This window comes from Macaca nemestrina, chromosome 7 (assembly GCF_043159975.1).
Source record: "Macaca nemestrina isolate mMacNem1 chromosome 7, mMacNem.hap1, whole genome shotgun sequence".
Lineage (NCBI taxonomy): Eukaryota > Metazoa > Chordata > Mammalia > Primates > Cercopithecidae > Macaca > Macaca nemestrina.
In genome coordinates this window covers 91382005-91401609 of record NC_092131.1, presented here as the reverse complement: position 1 = coordinate 91401609, position 19605 = coordinate 91382005, and the positions used below count along the sequence as shown (strand labels likewise).

At 38.3% G+C, this 19605-nt stretch overlaps 2 protein-coding genes across 13 annotated transcripts in view; both read left to right on the top strand.

The window, feature by feature from the left end:
* The window catches only part of LOC105479413 (putative golgin subfamily A member 8D), a 128757-nt gene that overhangs the window by 78587 nt on the left and 30565 nt on the right, over window positions 1-19605 (top strand). The window lies entirely within an intron of this gene.
* The window catches only part of LOC112426269 (ubiquitin-conjugating enzyme E2 Q2-like), a 36039-nt gene that overhangs the window by 7438 nt on the left and 8996 nt on the right, over window positions 1-19605 (top strand). The window contains exons 2-4 of the mRNA XM_071100580.1: window positions 869-1008; window positions 4871-4961; window positions 10149-10212. Coding sequence (XP_070956681.1) covers window positions 896-1008; window positions 4871-4961; window positions 10149-10212 — 268 coding nt within the window. The 5' untranslated portion in view covers window positions 869-895. The remainder of the gene's footprint in view (window positions 1-868; window positions 1009-4870; window positions 4962-10148; window positions 10213-19605) is intronic.

Sequence of the window (19605 nt, the reverse complement as noted above, 5' to 3'; positions counted from 1 at the left end):
ACAGGAGAAATTATGCTGTGTTGGTATTTCAGTGGCCCCTTAATATCTCATGAAATCGAGTTCACTGTTTTGCTATTTTTGCACATATAGATTTTGTGTATGTTTTTGTGGTTGCAAGGTTGCAATAGGTATCCTTATGCCTAAATTTGTGTTTACATCTTAGACTAGTTTCTTGGAATACAATTCTAGAAGTCAAGTTTCTGGAACAAACTATGAACTGTTAAGGTTCTTGACACCTGCTGCTAAACTGTCTCAATGGTTCCTCTTAAGAGGAGATTTAAAAGATACCTTGGCTGGGCATGGTGGCTCATGCCAGTAATCCCAGCACTTTGGGAGACCGAGGTGGGCAGATCCCTTGAGGTCAGAAGTTTGAGACCAACCTGGCCAACATGGTGAAACCCCATCTGTACTAAAAAGATAAACCAATTAGCTGGGCGTGGAGGTGTACATCTGAAATCCCAGCTACTCAGGAGACAGGCATGAGAATCTCTTGAACTTGGGTGGCAGTTTGCAGTGAGCAGAGATCACCCCACTATACTCCTGCCTGGGTGACAGAGTGAGACTCTATTTTTAAAAAGTGAATTAAAATTAAAGAAGTAAATAAATAAATGATGACTTATTTCATAATACCTATGACTTTATAAAGCTTTGAAATCTGCTTTACCCAGAGCCTAGCTTTTAAATAAAATATAGGATATAAAAGCTGGGAGCCTCTTGAATGGAATGTGGGGGCTTTTTCTCTCTCCCCATAGGATAGATATATTCTGTTTCTTTTCCCCCATTGAGTCAAGAATAATTTAACTTTTGGTGTAAGAAACTGCTGAAGAAAAATAGGTTGAATAAGCTAACATTTTTCTTCTTTTTGCAGGACATAGAAGACTGAGATCACTGTGAGATGAAAGAAGAGCCTATTAGTGGGAAAAAGTTGGAGGATGAAGGAACTGAAAAAGAACATTTGGCAGTAGTAGAGAAAATTAGGAAGACTGAAAGGCAAGACCATTTAAATGTGTAAGTGTGTATAAATAGCTAGAGCCTGGACTTTTTGTTTAAGTAATTATAGTTGATACCAGGCAATTTGTGAACCTGCCAAATTCAGCTGCTCTCCTCCTCCATTCCCACCTTAGTGGTAGATTCAGTCATATGTTTATTGGTTTTGAGACAGGGTCTTGCTCTGTCACCTGGGCTAGAGTGTGGTGGCACAATCATAGTTCACTGTAGCCTTGATGTCCCAGGCTCCAGCAATCCTCCTGCCTCAGCCTCCCAAGTGTCTTGGACTATAGGCATGTGCCACCACACCAGGCTAATTTTTTTGATTTTTAGTAGAGATGAGGTCTCACCATGTTGACCATGCTGGTCTTGAACAACTGAGTTCAAGTGATCCTCCTACCTTGGCCTGCCAAAGTGCTGGGATTACAGGCATGAGCCACCGTGCGTAGCCATGGTCATATGTTTTCTTGCCCAAGGTTATCTTTCTCATCTAAGAATAGCCACTTTTTACCCTGTTCATCTGCTCTTCACATCCTGGAACCACCTTCTGATCCCAGTATATGCCCCGTTCCGGCTTGTTTATGCTGTTTTCTCTGCTTACCTTCCTTCTGTGGCATCTGTATACTCACATTCATTCTCTCCTACAAAACAACTCAAATTATTTCTCCTTCATGAGGCTGACTTTGGTCCATCCTGCTCTCACCAAACCAAGAATAATTCTTCTCTTTTCACCTAACACCTCTTTTATGTGAAGCAGCAGGACATGAAAAGAACACTGAGTTTGGTGACAAACACACCTTTTTGGTTTCACTTTGCTCAACTCTAAAATATGAATAAACAGTACATACCTTTTGGATGACTACTATGAAAAATAAATGAGAATATTGTGTGTATATACATGAAATGCTCGGACAGAGTAGAGAAACGTCAGATGATAGTCTGAACACTTACTACTTCCTGCCTTCTATTAGAGCTGTTTACCAACTCCACAAAATCCAAGGACAAGTTACTTTGTCTTGGGCACAGGTTCTCCAAAACAGGGAATGAATTGTTAGGCAAGTAGATGCCAAGTGTTGAAACCAGAAAGATTACTCGCCATCATTCAGTCTTAGTTATATATTGATTTAATTAGTAATTTTTCATAGACGAAAGACATTTAGTCAATTTCTCATATCTTGATTTTTTATAAAACTAAGTTTGTAGCATTTGAATTAATGTACTTTCCATGTCTTGTGATCAATTCCAGTTTGAGTTATCTTCAAAACAAGTATAAATTATTGAACACTTTTGTATGACCGATACTATGCTAAGTACTTTATACTTTATATATCTTCTGATTTAGTCTTCATAGCCGCTGTATGAAATAGGTGCTCTTCATATTTTAGAGAGGAGAAACTTCTCATATTTTATAGCTAGGAAATGAGCTCATGGTTATATAGCTAGGAAGTAATATATTTGTAAACTTGTTGTTTTTTCTTTTTCAAAGAATAGTGCAGTCTTTAAAACCTTTAGTTTCACATTACTAACAAGTAGTTCCGTTTCTATTTAGTCTTAGGATAAGATACCGATGTGTTTTCATCTTTAGAGAAGTCCCCACACTGAAAAGCGGAAACAAGTAGCATGTAGGCACACGTTTCTTAGTGTCTCAATGTGTGAACTAGACTGTGTAATATTCTTGCTTGTAGTCTTATGAATGGAAGTCTCTTTTAGTTAGTAATGTATCGCCTTGAGTGTCTTCTATTATTTTCAAAAATTGCTGGGGTTTGGAATAGACTCATACTGACTTCTATCCTATCGTGAATCCATGGTGGTCAGAGCATGTTGGTTAGAGTTTTTCAGATTATAAGAAATAGGAAAACAACCAGACTTGTATCTGGTTTTATATTTTCTTGAAACTTCATAATACTTCATTTAATTGGACTTTTTTTTTTTTTTTTTTTTTTTACTTCTTAAAATGTTGAATGGTGATCCTTATTTTATTTTATTTTTTTTGAGATGGCATCTCACAGTGTCACCCAGGCTGGAGTGCAGTGGTGCAATCTCGGCTCACTGCAAGCTCCACCTCCCAGGTTCATGCTATTCTCCTGCCTCATCCTCCCGAGTAGCTGGGACTACAGGCACCCGCCACCACACCTGGCTAATTTTTTGTATTTTTAATAGAGACGGGGTTTCACCATGTTAGCCAGGATGGTCTCGATCTCCTGACCTTGTGATCCACCCATGTCAGCCTCCCAAAGTGCTGGGATTAAAGGTGTGACCCACCACACCCGGCCATGGTGATCCATTTTTATTGCAATCTTTTTCCTTTTTTTTCTTTTGAGATGGCGTCTCACTCTGTGGCCCAGGCCAGAGTGCAGTGGTGCCATCTCAGCTAATTGCTACCTCCACCTCCCAGGTTCAAGTGATTCTCTTGCCTCAGCCTCCCAAGTGGCTGGGACTACAGACACGTGTAACCACGCCCGGCTAACTTTTGTATTTTTTTGGTAGAGATGGGGTTTTATCTTGTTGTCGAGGCTGGTTTCAAACTCCTGGCCTCAAGTGATCCACCCTCCTCGGCCTCCCAAACTGCTGGGATTGCAGGTGTGAGCCACCATGCCTGGCTACTGTAATCTTATAGATCAGGTTGAAATACCTTAAATCTTTAGATTAGTTGGCTCAGTAGACCCTGGTAAACAGAGGCTTTTGTGTTTCATGCTGCAGTGTCTGGGTCAGTGCAAGCTTCAGATAGACTTATGAAAGAGCTCAGGGACATATACAGATCACAGAGTTACATGACAGGGAAGGATCTCTAAATCCCTGCTCTTCTTCTTGTTCTTTTGCTCTTTTCTGTTGTCAGATTATGAATGTCATTTCTCAAAAGTGGATCAAAATGGAAATGTTTACTAGCTTAATTTTGTGAAATTCAAAGGCAACCAAGTTCCAAAAGATGTAGGGGGTAAGATAGGATGAGTTTACTTGTTTTTTGTATTTAGAGAAATTGTTTTTATAGGTCCGTCAGAAACTTTTTGTCATTTTCCTGATAGAGTGAACTCTTACATATTTTTTATCTTCTAGCAAAAAGCTCAAGCTTGAGCAATATTGCTTGGAAAGTAAATAAGAGTAATACATTTCATTATACAGAGAATGATTGCCAAGTTGATTTTTATGACTTTTCCCCCAGTTTTGAAAGCAACATAATCAACTCTTATTGTAGAGATAGTTATGTTATTACTTTTAAAATGTATGGGTGTAGTACACCTGTAGTCCCAGCTACTGGGGGTGGTGGGAGGCTAAGACAGGAAGAGGTTTTGAGCTTTGAGAGGTCAAGGCTGCAATGCGCTGTGATTGCACCATTATATTCCAGCCTGGGTGACAAAGCAAGACATCCTGTCTCTTAAAAAAATAAAAATAAAAATAAAAAAATAAAAAAAAACAGGCCGGGGGAGTGGGGAGTGGAAGTCATATTGGACATGTATATATATGACAGTTGTAGAAAAATACCGTTTTTTTAGTGATTTAACTTTTCATAGTTCCATCCATGGCAAATTGTTCTCCTTGAACCCCTTGGCTAATAATACAAATTTAGGAAGGCATATTAAACTTCTTTTGAATTTTTGAGAAAATTATATACATGTGACTGTTTTCCTTTAGAATGACTGCAAACTCTGAACCTCCTTATTAGATTAGATTTAGGCTATTATGATCTCTTTTGGACATTTATTCTGAAGGAGCTGGAAGCTATAGTGACCTTTATTTTTCCTGGGGATATAGAGCAGCTTAAGATCTTCTCCTTCTGGAACTTACCCTAGGTGCTCTATTTTAGCTTTCAGATTGGTTCATTTTTGAGTTAGTTGAAAAAAAATTACCTTTTTGTTTGAACTGTTTTTTGTTTTGTGGTTCTTAGGGTTGACCCTGATAATCCTTTGCACAGTGATCTTCAGATCTTAAAAGAAAAAGAAGGCTTGGGAGATATTTTGCTGAACTTATCTTTTAAGGTAAGAAAATTGTTACAGGACTCTCTGTTTTTTGAATGGGGGTGTATATTTGTACAAGTGTTTTGGAAAACAATTTGGTAAAGTGGAAGATACTCATACACTATGGTTCAGGAATCTTGTGGATATTCACTGCACAAGAAAGGAGTACGTAGGCATGAGGAGATCCAAGAAAATGAAGAACTGTGGTATTCATAAAAAGGCTTACAGCTAAGTGGGACCAGCTGGGCGAACCTTAAACACTATGTTAAGCAAAAGAAACCAGACCCCCAAAACCTATTTTGTACAATTTCCCTTATATAGAGCTCAAAAATAGGCAAAACTAAGGTTGGTTAGGACATTCATTCTTAGTGGTGGCAGTGTCACCTGCAGTGGAGTGAAAATTGGTCTTTAGAGTAAAAGAAAACGTTACCTATTATAATGGTCTGCTGCCCTCCAAAGGGTCATATAACATAAACCGACATACAATATATCTGTGGTGTTGAAATTCCACCACAGGGGAATGGGGGTAGAATTAGGAAGAAAACTTCTAAAAAGGCTTCTTAGGGTTAAAAAAATGAAAAGAAAACACAGAAACACTTATTTCTGGATCCATACTTGGGCAGTAAAACTATCAAGAACAAAGAGGTGATTCCATCGAGGTTAGGGTAAGGAGGCCATCCAGGTGAGAGGTAGGGAGGTGTGACCTGAAAGGGACATCTGTGAGCTTCTTGGATACTGGCTGGAATATATTTCTGGAGCAGGTTGGTTGTTACGTGGGCAAATAATTTACGATAACATGTTAAGGTATACCTTAAGGTATATTTTATGTACTTTTCTGAATGTATGTGTTATATTTAATAAGGCATTTTTAAGATACTAAAAATCAACGTTACAAAGGAATAACAATGGAATTTAGAAGAAATGTTAATGATCTGATAGGGAATCTAGATAGGATGTAATGGTTTAAAATCTATGGCTATATTGAGGTATTTTGATGAAAAAAACAGACATAAAACAATACTTTATTGTTCTTACTCTGAGGATAATAGTAGTTTTATAAAACCTTTGTACTTCCCTTTTTGTGTGTATATTTTTTCTTGGGATTATATCTTATGATTGAACTTTCTTGAAATGACCCTAATGTCAGTATTTTCTCTCACTTTTGTTATCATAGAAACTGTTGTGGTTGTCAACTGGTTGTCTTCCTAAAGTATGAATCCAGTATATATTGACTGAAGTTGCTAATGGCTACTTCTTTACGGATTCATATGGGGGAGTGAATGAAGCATGCAGGCCTAAAACAAAAAACAAAACACAAAAAAACCAGGAAGCTATCTTCCTTTTTTAAAACATTAAATCATACGTCCATATGCCCAACACCAAACTGAAGAAATAGAACCTTTGGTTGGGCGTGGTGGCTTATGCCTGTAATCCTAGCACTTTGGGAGGCCAAGGCAGACAGATCACTTGAGGTCAGGAGATCGAGAGCAGCCTGGCCAACATGGTGAAACCCCATCTCTACTTAAAATACAAAAAAAAATTAGCCAGGCATGGTGATGGGTGCCTGTAATGTAAGCCCTGCTTCGTGGGAGTCTGAGGTGGGAAAATCAGTTGAACCCAGGATGCAGAGGTTACAGTGGGCCGAGGTTGCACCATTACACCCCAGCCTTGGTGACAAGAGAAACTCCATCTCAAAAAAAAAAAAAAAATATATATATATATATGTGTGTGTGTGTGTGTGTGTGTGTGTATGAAATAGATCTTTATCAGTACCTGTAGCACCCTGTGTGCCCCTCCCTTGTCACACCCTCTTTGGGAGGTATCTTGAAGGGAATATGAAATATTGACCAGGAAACTGGAGGATTGATGATTGCAGGTGGTGTTTTCATTATTTTGTCCTGCTCTAGCTAGGACTTCAGGGAGAGGACGATCTGGGAGGTAAATGGCTGAAATTCTATTGGATTTGTGTTTGTGGCCCATGGCTCCTGATACCAGAAAGAAATGCCTTTTTCTGGGGTTGGAGTATTTCTTAAGAGTCCTGGGAAGAATGTGATTGCCTTGAGCTAACTGACCTTCTGAAGAGGACCTTAAACTGAATTGCCAAGTTATTAGTATCGGGATTCACAGACTTTGGAGAATAGCAGGTATGACTCAGAAAGATGTACAGGAAGGAGCCAGAACAATATATGTTTATAGTCTCTGATGTCCACAGTGACAACTTGAGCATCATGAATACTAAGCAAAATGGAACTGGAGATAAACTATAACACAAAGATGGCAGTGAGGGCAGGAGGGAATGTGACCTGGACAGCAACTTGGTAAATCCAACTTGCTGTGTTTTTAAGGAAGTTGTCTTCTGATGTTACAGGCAACATCAGAATTACTGAATTGAATTTTGAGGTAGTACTTTAAGAAGGGTCTATTTAGATAAGTTTAGGTTTATTTAGAGAATAGCAGCCAGGATTGGGAAGAAATTCATTCTATTCCACGTCCTAGGATAGCTGGTGAAATTGTGGATTTGGAGAGGAAAACATGGGGGTTCATGATAGCTTGTCTTCAACTATTTGAAAGAGTATGTATATGGAAGCATTAGTTTTTATTTGTTTTTGGTGAAGACAGGGCATAAAACAAGAACTAGTAAGTCAGATTACAAAGAGGTGATTTTCAACTCAATATAAGGAAGTGACTTGTAACTATTTAGACTCATCTAGTGATGTAGTCTTTGAAAAAGAGAATGTTCTTCATCCTTAAGATTAACTTAGAAGGCTGAGATGTTAAATGGGAAGTCAGATAACTTCATGAGATTGTTGTAGAGCCTGAGAGTCTGGTTCAGAGTTAATATATACTAAGGTAACTCAAACTTCGTTTAAACAGTCACCCTCAACTTTTGTTTTCCCTGTAAGATTTGGATTCCTGAGGTCCAGGATACAGTTTATGGAATAGAGTCCCCAGGTTTTGATGTAGAAGAGTTATTCTGAACTGTTTAAAATAAATTCAATCACCCATAATCAATTAAGGGGTTTTATAGTCACTCTTTAGGGATTCACATATTTAAAGATCTAAATAATAGGAGGTTAAATGAAGTTGTACTTTACCAAGCTTTACATCAACCTGTATACTTTTCATTATGTCTGTTAAATTATAGATAAAAGGTGAGCTACTTTATTTGAAAGTAGACTATAGTAGCGATCATTAAGTTGGTATCTTGTGTCATTAAGTTGGTATGTTGTGGATAATCTTACATTTCTATTGTAAGTTAGAAAAAGATTTCCTCTTCCATTTTCTGTCTCATCTTCCTCTCTTCATATACTTTTATCAAGTCTGATGATGTTTGTCTTTTAATTAGGCCAATTAGTTATTGCTGATACTTGGATTCGAGTCTACCATCTTATCGATGAGCCATTCCTATTAGTTTTTCTTGCTTTGTGCTCCATGTTGTCTTTCTTTTAGACTTTTTGATGACTCTGGTTTTCTACCTCTGTCAGCATAGTTCTTATTCTTCTTCATTACCCTATAGTTACAATATGTCCTTGATGTGTGAAAGTCTAACATAAACTTGTAGATTCATATTTTTTTTCCTTTTCCTTGTCAATACAAGGACCTTAGCACACTGAGTTCATGTCCTTCCTCCCAAATATGTGCTACTGTTTTCATACATTTCAAGTCTATACTATCTAAAACCCTACACATAATTATATAATTAGTCAATATTCACTTAGATCTACACGCATATTTGCTCTTTTTCATGCTCTGTAGTCTCCACATTTTCATCGAGGATCCTCTTTCTCCTCTGAAACTATCCTTTAATACTTCCTTTAGTGTGAGTCTGCAGATAGAAAAATTCCTTTATTTTTTATTATTGAAGAGTGTTTTCATTAAGTGTAAGTTTCCAGGTTGGCAGTTTCCTTTATCAGCACCTTGAAAATATCATTCTCTTATGCTAGCTTCCGTTGTTTCTCTTGAAGTGTTTATGGTGGTTAAATCTTGTGAAGTCATTGATCAGTTTTGGAAGATTCTCCACAACCGTATCTTCAGCTATTGCTTCTGTCCCATTCTTTTTTTTCTTCCAGGGCTCTACGTATGTTATAAACTTTTCAATATGTTACCTTTTGTTTTCTCTATTTTCTACCTTTTTGTCTTTCTGACCTTTTTCCAGTTTATTGAATCTCTCTTCTGCTAGGTTACTGCTGTGGTTAAACTTATCCATTAAGTTATTAATTTCGGTTGTGATAGTTCTAAATTGCAGAATTTCATAGGGTTCATTTTTATAATTTGCATTTCTCTGCCAGGTTTTCAGTCTTGTCCTGTCTTTCCTTGATCATGTTCAGCAGAGTTATTTTAAAGTGTGTCTGCAAAGTCTGTTATCTCAATTCCTTGTGGTTTTGTGTCTGTTGTTTACTTCTCTTGTTTTCTATTGTGTCATCTTTCAGTCTCATGTGGCTTTTTATTTTTAGTGATAGACATTATATATGAAAAATTGTAGAACTAATTTGAAGCCTTGGATGATAGTCTTCTCCAGAGAGGATTTACATTTGCCCCTGCCAGGGGCTTGGAAATTAGCAACCCGGGATTGTCTCATCCAATCAGGGATTGAGATGATTAAAGCTGGCCATCATTCTCTGTTAGGGCAATTTGCAGTTGGTTCTTCAGGATCCCAACCTAAGGAGCGGGAGACTTAGCAGGGCCCCTCCTTGGTGGACGCTGAGCTCCAGTGTTTACCTCCCTGTGAGCTCTGTGAGGCTGTGTGTTCTAGCTCAACTTTTTAACCTCTTCCTTGTCTCTTCTGTCATTGGAAGAAAACCCAAGGGGGAAAAAGAAGACCTTGTTCTCTGGTGTTCCCTTTTCTCAGCCCTGTAATCATTATGTTTTGTCCACCTCTCTAGTTCTTAGTCAGAAGATTGATCTAAATTATCTAGTCTATCCTTATTGGAATGGTTCCTTTATATAGTTCTATTGAAGTGGAACCCCTTCATGTGTTTCATAAGTTTACCATAACACTGTTCTGTTTGGGCCTGATTTTAACTTCATTTTTATTTGCTTTGGTTTTCATTTCATTTGGTTTTTGGTACTAAGTTTACCTTTATGACTCTCACCCTTTATCTGATAATAAATGTACATATTCTTTTATAGATTCTTTTAAAATCTTCTAAATAGTATAACATTAAGGATGTTCTTAAAATTAATTAAACTTACTTATTTGCTTTTTAGGATAACTTTCCAGTTGATCCTCCATTGTTTGAGTGGTGTTACCTGTTCTCTCAGGAGGGTAAGTGTAAGTGATTATTTTTATTTATTTATTTATTTTTATTTTTTTATAGAGATGAGGTCTCACTATGTTGCCCTGGCTGTTCTTGAACTGCTGGGCTCAAGCAATCCTCCCACCTTGCCCTCCCAAAGTGCTGGGATGACAGGCGTGAGCTGCTGTGCCTGGTTTACTTATTATTATTTTTTAACATAGTGTACACCAGAATTCATGTGGAGAGCTAGTCCCAGGGTTTCTGATTCAGTAGGTCTGTGGTGGGACCTGACCATTTACATTTTTTAGAAGTTACCAGGTGAAGTTGATGCTATTGATCTGGGGCCCACATCTGGAACCATTATAAAGCATTATGTTGCTGATAGGTAGAGTTTTTAGTGACTCATATATATATATACACACACACACACACACATATACATACACACACACACACGTATATATAAACACATACTTTTTTTTGTCATAAAAACCGAGTGTTTTTCAAATGTAAATTGTGATTGGGGATTTAGAGAATGTTATGATTACAGAGTGGTCCCCACATGCCTGTGATCCTAATTATACCTCTAGGAATCATTATGGGAAATCTCATAGATGTAAGGAGCTGGCTAATTACTTCTAGAGGTGATAATTGCAGTTTAGTAGAATCCAATGGTAATTGTCTTGCAGTTTTACTGAAGTTTGTATTGCTTATTTTTTGTGGTTGGAAGTCTTACAGAAGTGGGGAAAAGATCGCAGTTTGCTAGGTTAGTTGTGAATTGTTCTGTAGACCCTCAGAGTATGAGCAATTTAAAGTAACTTGAGGATTTTGAAACACTCAGTTGACTAATTCTATTATGTGACATAATCTACATTATGGTGATTAAAATCTAAATATATCCAGCCCTTACTTTTTGATGATTTCTATGGTTGAGATAGTAATAGTTGCATTTATGGTAAAAATATGAGTGACTATTTCAGACTTCAGAACTTTCTCCAGAAGAGCTTTGTTCCCACAGTTATTTTTAGTTGTATTTGCTTTACATGCTTATATATGTGTTTTGGGGGCTAACATCAAGAATCATTTCTGTGTAATCAGAATATGTATTAACTGTGGTGTTGATACTACAGAATAGTTATCTGGACGTTATATCCATCTGTAAAAGCTCAGAGAGACAAAAAGTGTTTTTTCCTTTTTTTAAACCCTTAGTATTACATATGGATGTGCTGAGTTCATTTTGAGTTCTACCACACAGTAAAGTAATATTGTTTTATTCATTCATTCATTCATTCATTCATTCATTGAGGCAGAGTCTTGCTGTGTTGCCCAGGCTGAAGTGAGTGGTACAATCACAGGTCACTGGAACCTCTGCCTCCCAGGCCCAAGCCATCCTCCCACCTCCTCCTCCTGAGTAGCTGGGACCACAGGCATATGCCACCATGCCCAGCTAATTTTTGTATTTTTGATAGAGACAGGGTTTTACCATGTTGCCCATGTTGGTCTCGAATTCCTGGGCTAAAGCGATCCATCCCGCTCAGACTCACAATGTATTAGGATTATGGGTCTCAGCAACTTTACCCGACCCAATATTGTTTGTTAAAATTTTTTTATTTATTTACTTCTCTTTTGCTTTTCTGTTTTTCTTTTAATTTTTAAATTTCTATTTTTCTCAATATTGTTTTTAAAGAGTTCACTTACCTGACACCTGCAGCCTAATCTTTGCCATATCTCCCAAAATGTTCTGTGAGTGCCAATATAGTGGTATGTTAATGTATATTTGTTTTGTGGGGATTTCAAGGTTTGGGGGAAGCCAGGTTCAAAATGTCTTTTACCAAAGGACTTCTTGGAACCTTAATGCTATTTTCTATTTTTCCCAAATTTGTTTAATAATGTTCCTGACAGCATCTCAGAGGATGGTGTCCTCTGGCTTACTCTCTGGGAAATGCTGCTCTGTTTGAAATCCAGAGTTCTGAGTGATTCCCATGTGTTTTCTTCCGCAGAGGAGAAAATGCTGAAGTGACCTCTTAGTGGGCAGATGTTGCAGGTCTCCTTTTGACAGGCTGTTACAAAGTTGATCACAAATATACTATTACGGTGAGTCGCAGTCCCAGGTTGGGTGTGAAGCAGAGTTGTTTAGAATTGTGTACTGTTTTATTTTGTTACCTTTAGAGCTTCTCTAGACTGTTTTGGTTTAGGCAGTAAAATTGCTATAAAAAGTACTTCTCTTGACGTAAAACCTCATGGTCAGTTTTGGAAGTTGAATGTTGGGTAACCCAACCAAATACTTACGTATACAAAATAAACACAAGGCTGAAAAATACTAAACGTTTAACCTTTGTGTCTCTTGCTCACCACACCAGCCTTTTACTTGTTACCAGGCCATAGTTCTTTTGTTTTTCATAGGTGAATGTCAAAATGTCTTTTTAATGAAGCCCTTACTGACTGGGGAGAAAAGACATAAGTATTGTGCTTTAGTTTATGTGGTGGTTTATAAAATTGTGTATGTTGACTCAGTATTCCCATAAGCATGGGAAAAGGAAGACAGGTTATTTTTTGTTCAGAATCTTATTTGAGAGAAAAAAAAGATCAAGGAAAATATTTGGACAAAAATCTGTAAATTCAGGATAAATGTATGAAAACATTTAAAAATGTGATTATAAAATGGATCAGCATAGCTTTTCAACTTTTTGTTGTAAGAATCCCAAGAATGTAAGTTTGCGATCTTAGTATACCACCTAGAAGCGAGACAAATGCATGAAGTTATGAATCATGCCATTTTTAGTTTTAAAATCTGTTCCATGGTTTCTTCATTGATTGTGTTTTGCCACAGTGTGTTATGGTCCTTATTATTTGGATGAATAATTTGAATAATAAGTCAGCTTGTGACCTAGCCAAATAAATCTTCTGATTCCTAGTAAAGTGTTTTTCATGATACCAAATGCCAGCTATATAAGAGGAGATTAAAAGTACTAAGTACTCTGAGTACTCCATTGATTATCAAATGCTAACCATGGGCCAGGCACGGTGGTTCACACCTGTAATCCCAGCACTTTGGGTCAGGAGTTCAAGACCAGCCTGGCCAAGATGGTAAAACCCCATCTCCACCAAAAATACAAAAAATTAGCCAGATGTGGTGGTGCGTACCTGTAATCCCAGCTACTCGGGAGGCTGGGACAGGAGAATTGCTTGAACTCGGGAGGCAGAGGTTGCAGCGAGTCGAGATTGCGCCACTGCACTCCGGCCTGGGTGACAAAGATAAACTCCATCTAAAAAGAAAGAAAAAGAAAAGCTAAGCATGGACTTAATTTGTCTGAGGTTTAAAGCTGCAAAGGGTTGTTCTTCATGAAGTAGGTGGGATCCCAGCTGGGCAGTGAAATTTGAGTGGGGTTTGGTCAGCTGGTGGAGGCTGAAGGAAAATTATTTACGTAGGTGAAAGGTAAACACAATCAGGTATCTAGGAAAGAGAATGAGGGATTCAGAGTGTACGAGACCAGTTTGAGCCATAACACAAGGAGGGTAGGATTCATGTAGAAGATTTGTAGGAAATAGTGCTGACGTAATATCTTGTGCTCAAACAGTTCTGTGGATTGGTGACATATCTTTCTTTTTTCTGGTAATAAACTAGTACCCCTGGATATTTATCTTTCTATGTATCTGGTTGAGAAACAAGGGAGTAGCAGTAAATATACCATTTTGGAATAAATCTGGTGACAGCAGAAGATGATATGAGACACATTGTCCTCACAGAGCCTAGAAAAGTGTGATAGTAGTTGAGGGTCACACTGTTGTCTTAGAGTGAAGTGAGGAGAACCTACAATGGCTTGGTAGTCACAGAAATGGAAAGAGGAATGAAATTTGAAGGCTCATTGGTGGCAGAATCAAAATGGCTTGGTCTTTGTAGTCAACTATTAAGTGAGGAGGAAGAATTATTGGCTGACTTAGGAAGAAGTAAAAAATGTGAAATACCGATAAGACACAAAGCTTGCAATTTTAGTCAGGGTAAAGCTTAAGCATTGTGTGATTCTAGATAGATTATTGAGCAGTATTGTTCCATGTGTTTTATATCCCATGTCTTCTAGCTATGATCCTATTTCTTTATTTCTTGACATAGGCTAACATTTTTTAAACTGACAGCTTTATTGTGATACAGTTTTTATATGATAAGCCTCAGCCTTCAAGTGTACAGTTTAGTGGTTTTTAGTATATTCAGAATTATGCAACCATTACCACTAACTAATTTCAGAACATTTTCATCTCCCCAAAAAGAAATCCCATACCAAAATGTCCCTGTCTGACAGCTTTGAAGAGAGCAGTAGTTCTCCCAGCATGGAGGTTGAGATCTAAGAATGGACAGACTGCTTGCTCAAGTGGGTCCTTGATCCCTGAGTAGCCTAACTGGGAGACATCCCCCACTAGGTGCAGACTAACACCTCACACTTCACACGGCTGGGTACACCTCTGAGACGAAGCTTCCAGAGCAAGAATCAGACAGCAACACTTGCTGTTCAGCAATATTCTATCTTCTGCAGCCTCTGCTGCTGATACCCAGGCAAACAGTGTCTGGAGTGGACCTCACACAAACTCCAACAGACCTGCAGCTGAGGGTCCTGATTGTTAGAAGGAAAATTAACAAACAGAAAGGACACCCACACCAAAATCCCATCAGTACGTCACCATCATCAAAGATCAAAGGCAGATAAAACCACAAAGTTGAGAAAAAGGAGTGCAGAAAAACTGGAAATTCAAAAAATCAGAACGCATCTCCCCCTCCAAAGGAATGCAGCTCATCGCCAGCAATGGAACAATGCTGGACCGAGAAGGACTTTGACAAGTTGAGAGAAGAAGGCTTCAGTCGATCAAACTTCTCAGAGCTAAAGGAGGAACTATGTACCCAGCACAAAGAAACTAAAAACCTTGAAAAAAGAATGGAAGAATGGATAACTAGAATAACCAATGCAGAGAAATCCATAAACGAACTGATAGAGATGAAAACCATGACACGAGAACTACGTGACAAATGCACAAGCTTCAGTAACCGACTCGATCAACTGGAAGAAAGAGTATCAGTGATTGAAGATCAAATGAATGAAATGAAGCGAGAAGAGAGGTTTAGAGAAAAAAAAGTAAAAAGAAATGAATAAAGCCTCCAAGAAAGATGGGATTATATGAAAAGACTAAATCTATGTCTGATTGGTGTGCCTGAAAGTGATGGGGAGAATGGAACCAAGTTGGAAAACACTCTGCAGGATATCATCCAGGAGAACTTCCCCAACCTAGCAAGGCAGGCCAACATTCAAACTCAGGAAATACAGAGAACACCACAAAGATACTCCTCGAGAAGAGCAACTCCAAGACACATAATTGTCAGATTCACCAAAGTTGAACTGAAGGAAAAAATGTTAAGGGCAACCAGAGAGAAAGGTCGGATTACCCACAAAGGGAAGCCCATCAGACTAACATGAGGTCTCTCGGCAGAAACTCTCCAAGCCAGAAGAGAGTGGGGGCCAATATTCAACATTCTTTATTTATTTATTTATTTATTTATTTATTTATTTATTATTATTATACTTTAAGTTGTAGGGTACATGTGCATAACGTGCAGGTTTGTTACATATGTATACTTGTGCCATGTTGGTGTGTTGCACCCATCAACTCATCATTTACATCAGGTATAACTCCCAATGCAATCCCTCCCCCCTCCCCCCTCCCCATGATAGGCCCCTGTGTGTGATGTTCCCCTTCCTGAGTCCAAGTGATCCCATTGTTCAGTTCCCACCTATGAGTGAGAACATGCGGTGTTTGGTTTTCTGTTCTTGTGATAGTTTGCTAAGAATGATGGTTTCCAGCTGCATCCATGTCCCTACAAAGGACGCAAACTCATCCTTTTTGATGGCTGCATAGTATTCCATGGTGTATATGTGCCACATTTTCTTAATCCAATCTGTCACTGATGGACATTTGGGTTGATTCCAAGTCTTTGCTATTGTGAATAGTGCTGCAATAAACATACGTGTGCATGTGTCTTTATAGCAGCATAATTTATAATCCTTTGGGTATATACCCAGTAATGGGATGGCTGGGTCATATGGTACATCTAGTTCTAGATCCTTGAGGAATCGCCATACTGTTTTCCATAATGGTTGAACTAGTTTACAATCCCACCAACAGTGTAAAAGTGTTCCTATTTCTCCACATCCTCTCCAGCACCTGTTGTTTCCTGACTTTTTAATGATCGCCATTCTAACTGGTGTGAGATGGTATCTCATTGTGGTTTTGATTTGCATTTCTCTGATGGCCAGTGATGATGAGCATTTTTTCATGTGTCTGTTGGCTGTATGAATGTCTTCTTTTGAGAAATGTCTGTTCATATCCTTTGCCCACTTTTTGATGGGGTTGTTTGTTTTTTTCTTGTAAATTTGTTTGAGTTCTTTGTAGGTTCTGGATATTAGCCCTTTGTCAGATGAGTAGATTGCAAAAATGTTCTCCCATTCTGTAGGTTGCGTGTTCACTCTGATGGTAGTGTCTTTTGCTGTGCAGAAGCTCTTTAATTTAATGAGATCCCATTTGTCAATTTTGGCTTTTGCTGCCGTTGCTTTTGGTGTTTTAGACATGAAGTCTTTGCCCATGCCTATGTCCTGAATGGTACTACCTAGGTTTTCCTCTAGGATTTTTATGGTATTAGGTCTAACATTTAAGTCTCTAATCCATCTTGAATTAATTTTCGTATAAGGAGTAAGGAAAGGATCCAGTTTCAGCTTTCTACTTATGGCTAGCCAATTTTCCCAGCACCATTTATTAAATAGGGAATCCTTTCCCCATTTCTTGTTTCTCTCAGGTTTGTCAAAGATCAGATGGCTGTAGATGTGTGGTATTATTTCTGAGGACTCTGTTCTGTTCCATTGGTCTATATCTCTGTTTTGGTACCAGTACCATGCTGTTTTGGTTACTGTAGCCTTGTAGTATAGTTTGAAGTCAGGTAGCGTGATGCCTCCAGCTTTGTTCTTTTGACTTAGGATTGTCTTGGACATGCGGGCTCTTTTTTGGTTCCATATGAACTTTAAAGCAGTTTTTTCCAATTCTGTGAAGAAACTCATTGGTAGCTTGATGGGGATGGCATTGAATCTATAAATTACCTTGGGCAGTATGGCCATTTTCACGATATTGATTCTTCCTATCCATGAGCATGGTATGTTCTTCCATTTGTTTTTGTCCTCTTTTATTTCACTGAGCAGTGGTTTGTAGTTCTCCTTGAAGAGGTCCTTTACATCCCTTGTAAGTTGGATTCCTAGGTATTTGATTCTCTTTGAAGCAATTGTGAATGGAAGTTCATTCCTGATTTGGCTCTCTGTTTGTCTGTTACTGGTGTATAAGAATGCTTGTGGTTTTTGCACATTGATTTTGTAGCCTGAGACTTTGCTGAAGTTGCTTATCAGCTTAAGGAGATTTTGGGCTGAGACAATGGGGTTTTCTAAATATACAATCATGTCATCTGCAAACAGGGACAGTTTGACTTCTTCTTTTCCTAACTGAATACCCTTGATTTCTTTCTCTTGCCTAATTGCCCTAGCCAGAACTTCCAACACTATGTTGAATAGGAGTGGTGAGAGAGGGCATCCCTGTCTTGTGCCAGTTTTCAAAGGGAATTTCTCCAGTTTTTGCCCATTCAGTATGATATTGGCTGTGGGTTTGTCATAAATAGCTCTTATTATTTTGAGGTACGTTCCATCAATACCGAATTTATTGAGCGTTTTTAGCATGAAGGGCTGTTGAATTTTGTCAAAAGCCTTTTCTGCATCTATTGAGATAATCATGTGGTTCTTGTCTTTGGTTCTGTTTATATGCTGGATTATGTTTATTGATTTGCGAATGTTGAACCAGCCTTGCATCCCAGGGATGAAGCCCACTTGATCGTGGTGGATAAGCTTTTTGATGTGTTGCTGAATCCGGTTTGCCAGTATTTTATTGAGGATTTTTGCATCGATGTTCATCAGGGATATTGGTCTAAAATTCTCTTTTTTTGTTGTGTCTCTGCCAGGCTTTGGTATCAGGATGATGTTGGCCTCATAAAATGAGTTAGGGAGGATTCCCTCTTTTTCTATTGATTGGAATAGTTTCAGAAGGAATGGTACCAACTCCTCCTTGTACCTCTGGTAGAATTCAGTTGTGAATCCATCTGGTCCTGGACTTTTTTTGGTTGGTAGGCTATTAATTATTGCCTCAATTTCAGAGCCTGCTATTGGTCTATTCAGGGATTCAACTTCTTCCTGGTTTAGTCTTGGAAGAGTGTAAGTGTCCAGGAAATTATCCATTTCTTCTAGATTTTCCAGTTTATTTGCATAGAGGTGTTTATAGTATTCTCTGATGGTAGTTTGTATTTCTGTGGGGTCGGTGGTGATATCCCCTTTATCATTTTGAATTGCGTCGATTTGATTCTTCTCTCTTTTCTTCTTTATTAGTCTTGCTAGTGGTCTGTCAATTTTGTTGATCTTTTCAAAAAACCAACTCCTGGATTCATTGATTTTTTGGAGAGTTTTTTGTGTCTCTATCTCCTTCAGTTCTGCTCTGATCTTAGTTATTTCTAGCCTTCTGCTAGCTTTCGAATGTGTTTGCTCTTGCTTCTCTAGTTCTTTTAATTGTGATGTTAGAGTGTCAATTTTAGATCTTTCCTGCTTTCTCTTGTGGGCATTTAGTGCTATAAACTTCCCTCTACACACTGCTTTAAATGTGTCCCAGAGATTCTGGTATGTTGTATCTTTGTTCTCATTGGTTTCAAAGAACATCTTTATTTCTGCCTTCATTTCGTTATGTACCCAGTAGTCATTCAGGAGCAGGTTGTTCAATTTCCATGTAGTTGAGCGGTTTTGATTGAGTTTCTTAGTCCTGAGTTCTAGTTTGATTGCACTGTGGTCTGAGAGACAGTTTGTTATAATTTCTGTTCTTGTACATTTGCTGAGGAGTGCTTTACTTCCAATTACGTGGTCGATTTTGGAGTAAGTACGATGTGGTGCTGAGAAGAATGTATATTCTGTTGATTTGGGGTGGAGAGTTCTATAGATGTCTATTAGGTCTGCTTGCTGCAGAGATGAGTTCAATTCCTGGATATCCTTGTTAACTTTCTGTCTCGTTGATCTGTCTAATGTTGACAGTGGAGTGTTGAAGTCTCCCATTATTATTGTATGGGAGTCTAAGTCTCTTTGTAAGTCTCTAAGGACTTGCTTGATGAATCTGGGTGCTCCTGTATTGGGTGCATATATATTTAGGATAGTTAGCTCTTCCTGTTGAATTGATCCCTTTACCATTATGTAATGGCCTTCTTTGTCTCTTTTGATCTTTGATGGTTTAAAGTCTGTTTTATCAGAGACTAGTATTGCAACCCCCGCTTTTTTTTGTTCTCCATTTGCTTGGTAAATCTTCCTCCATCCCTTTAT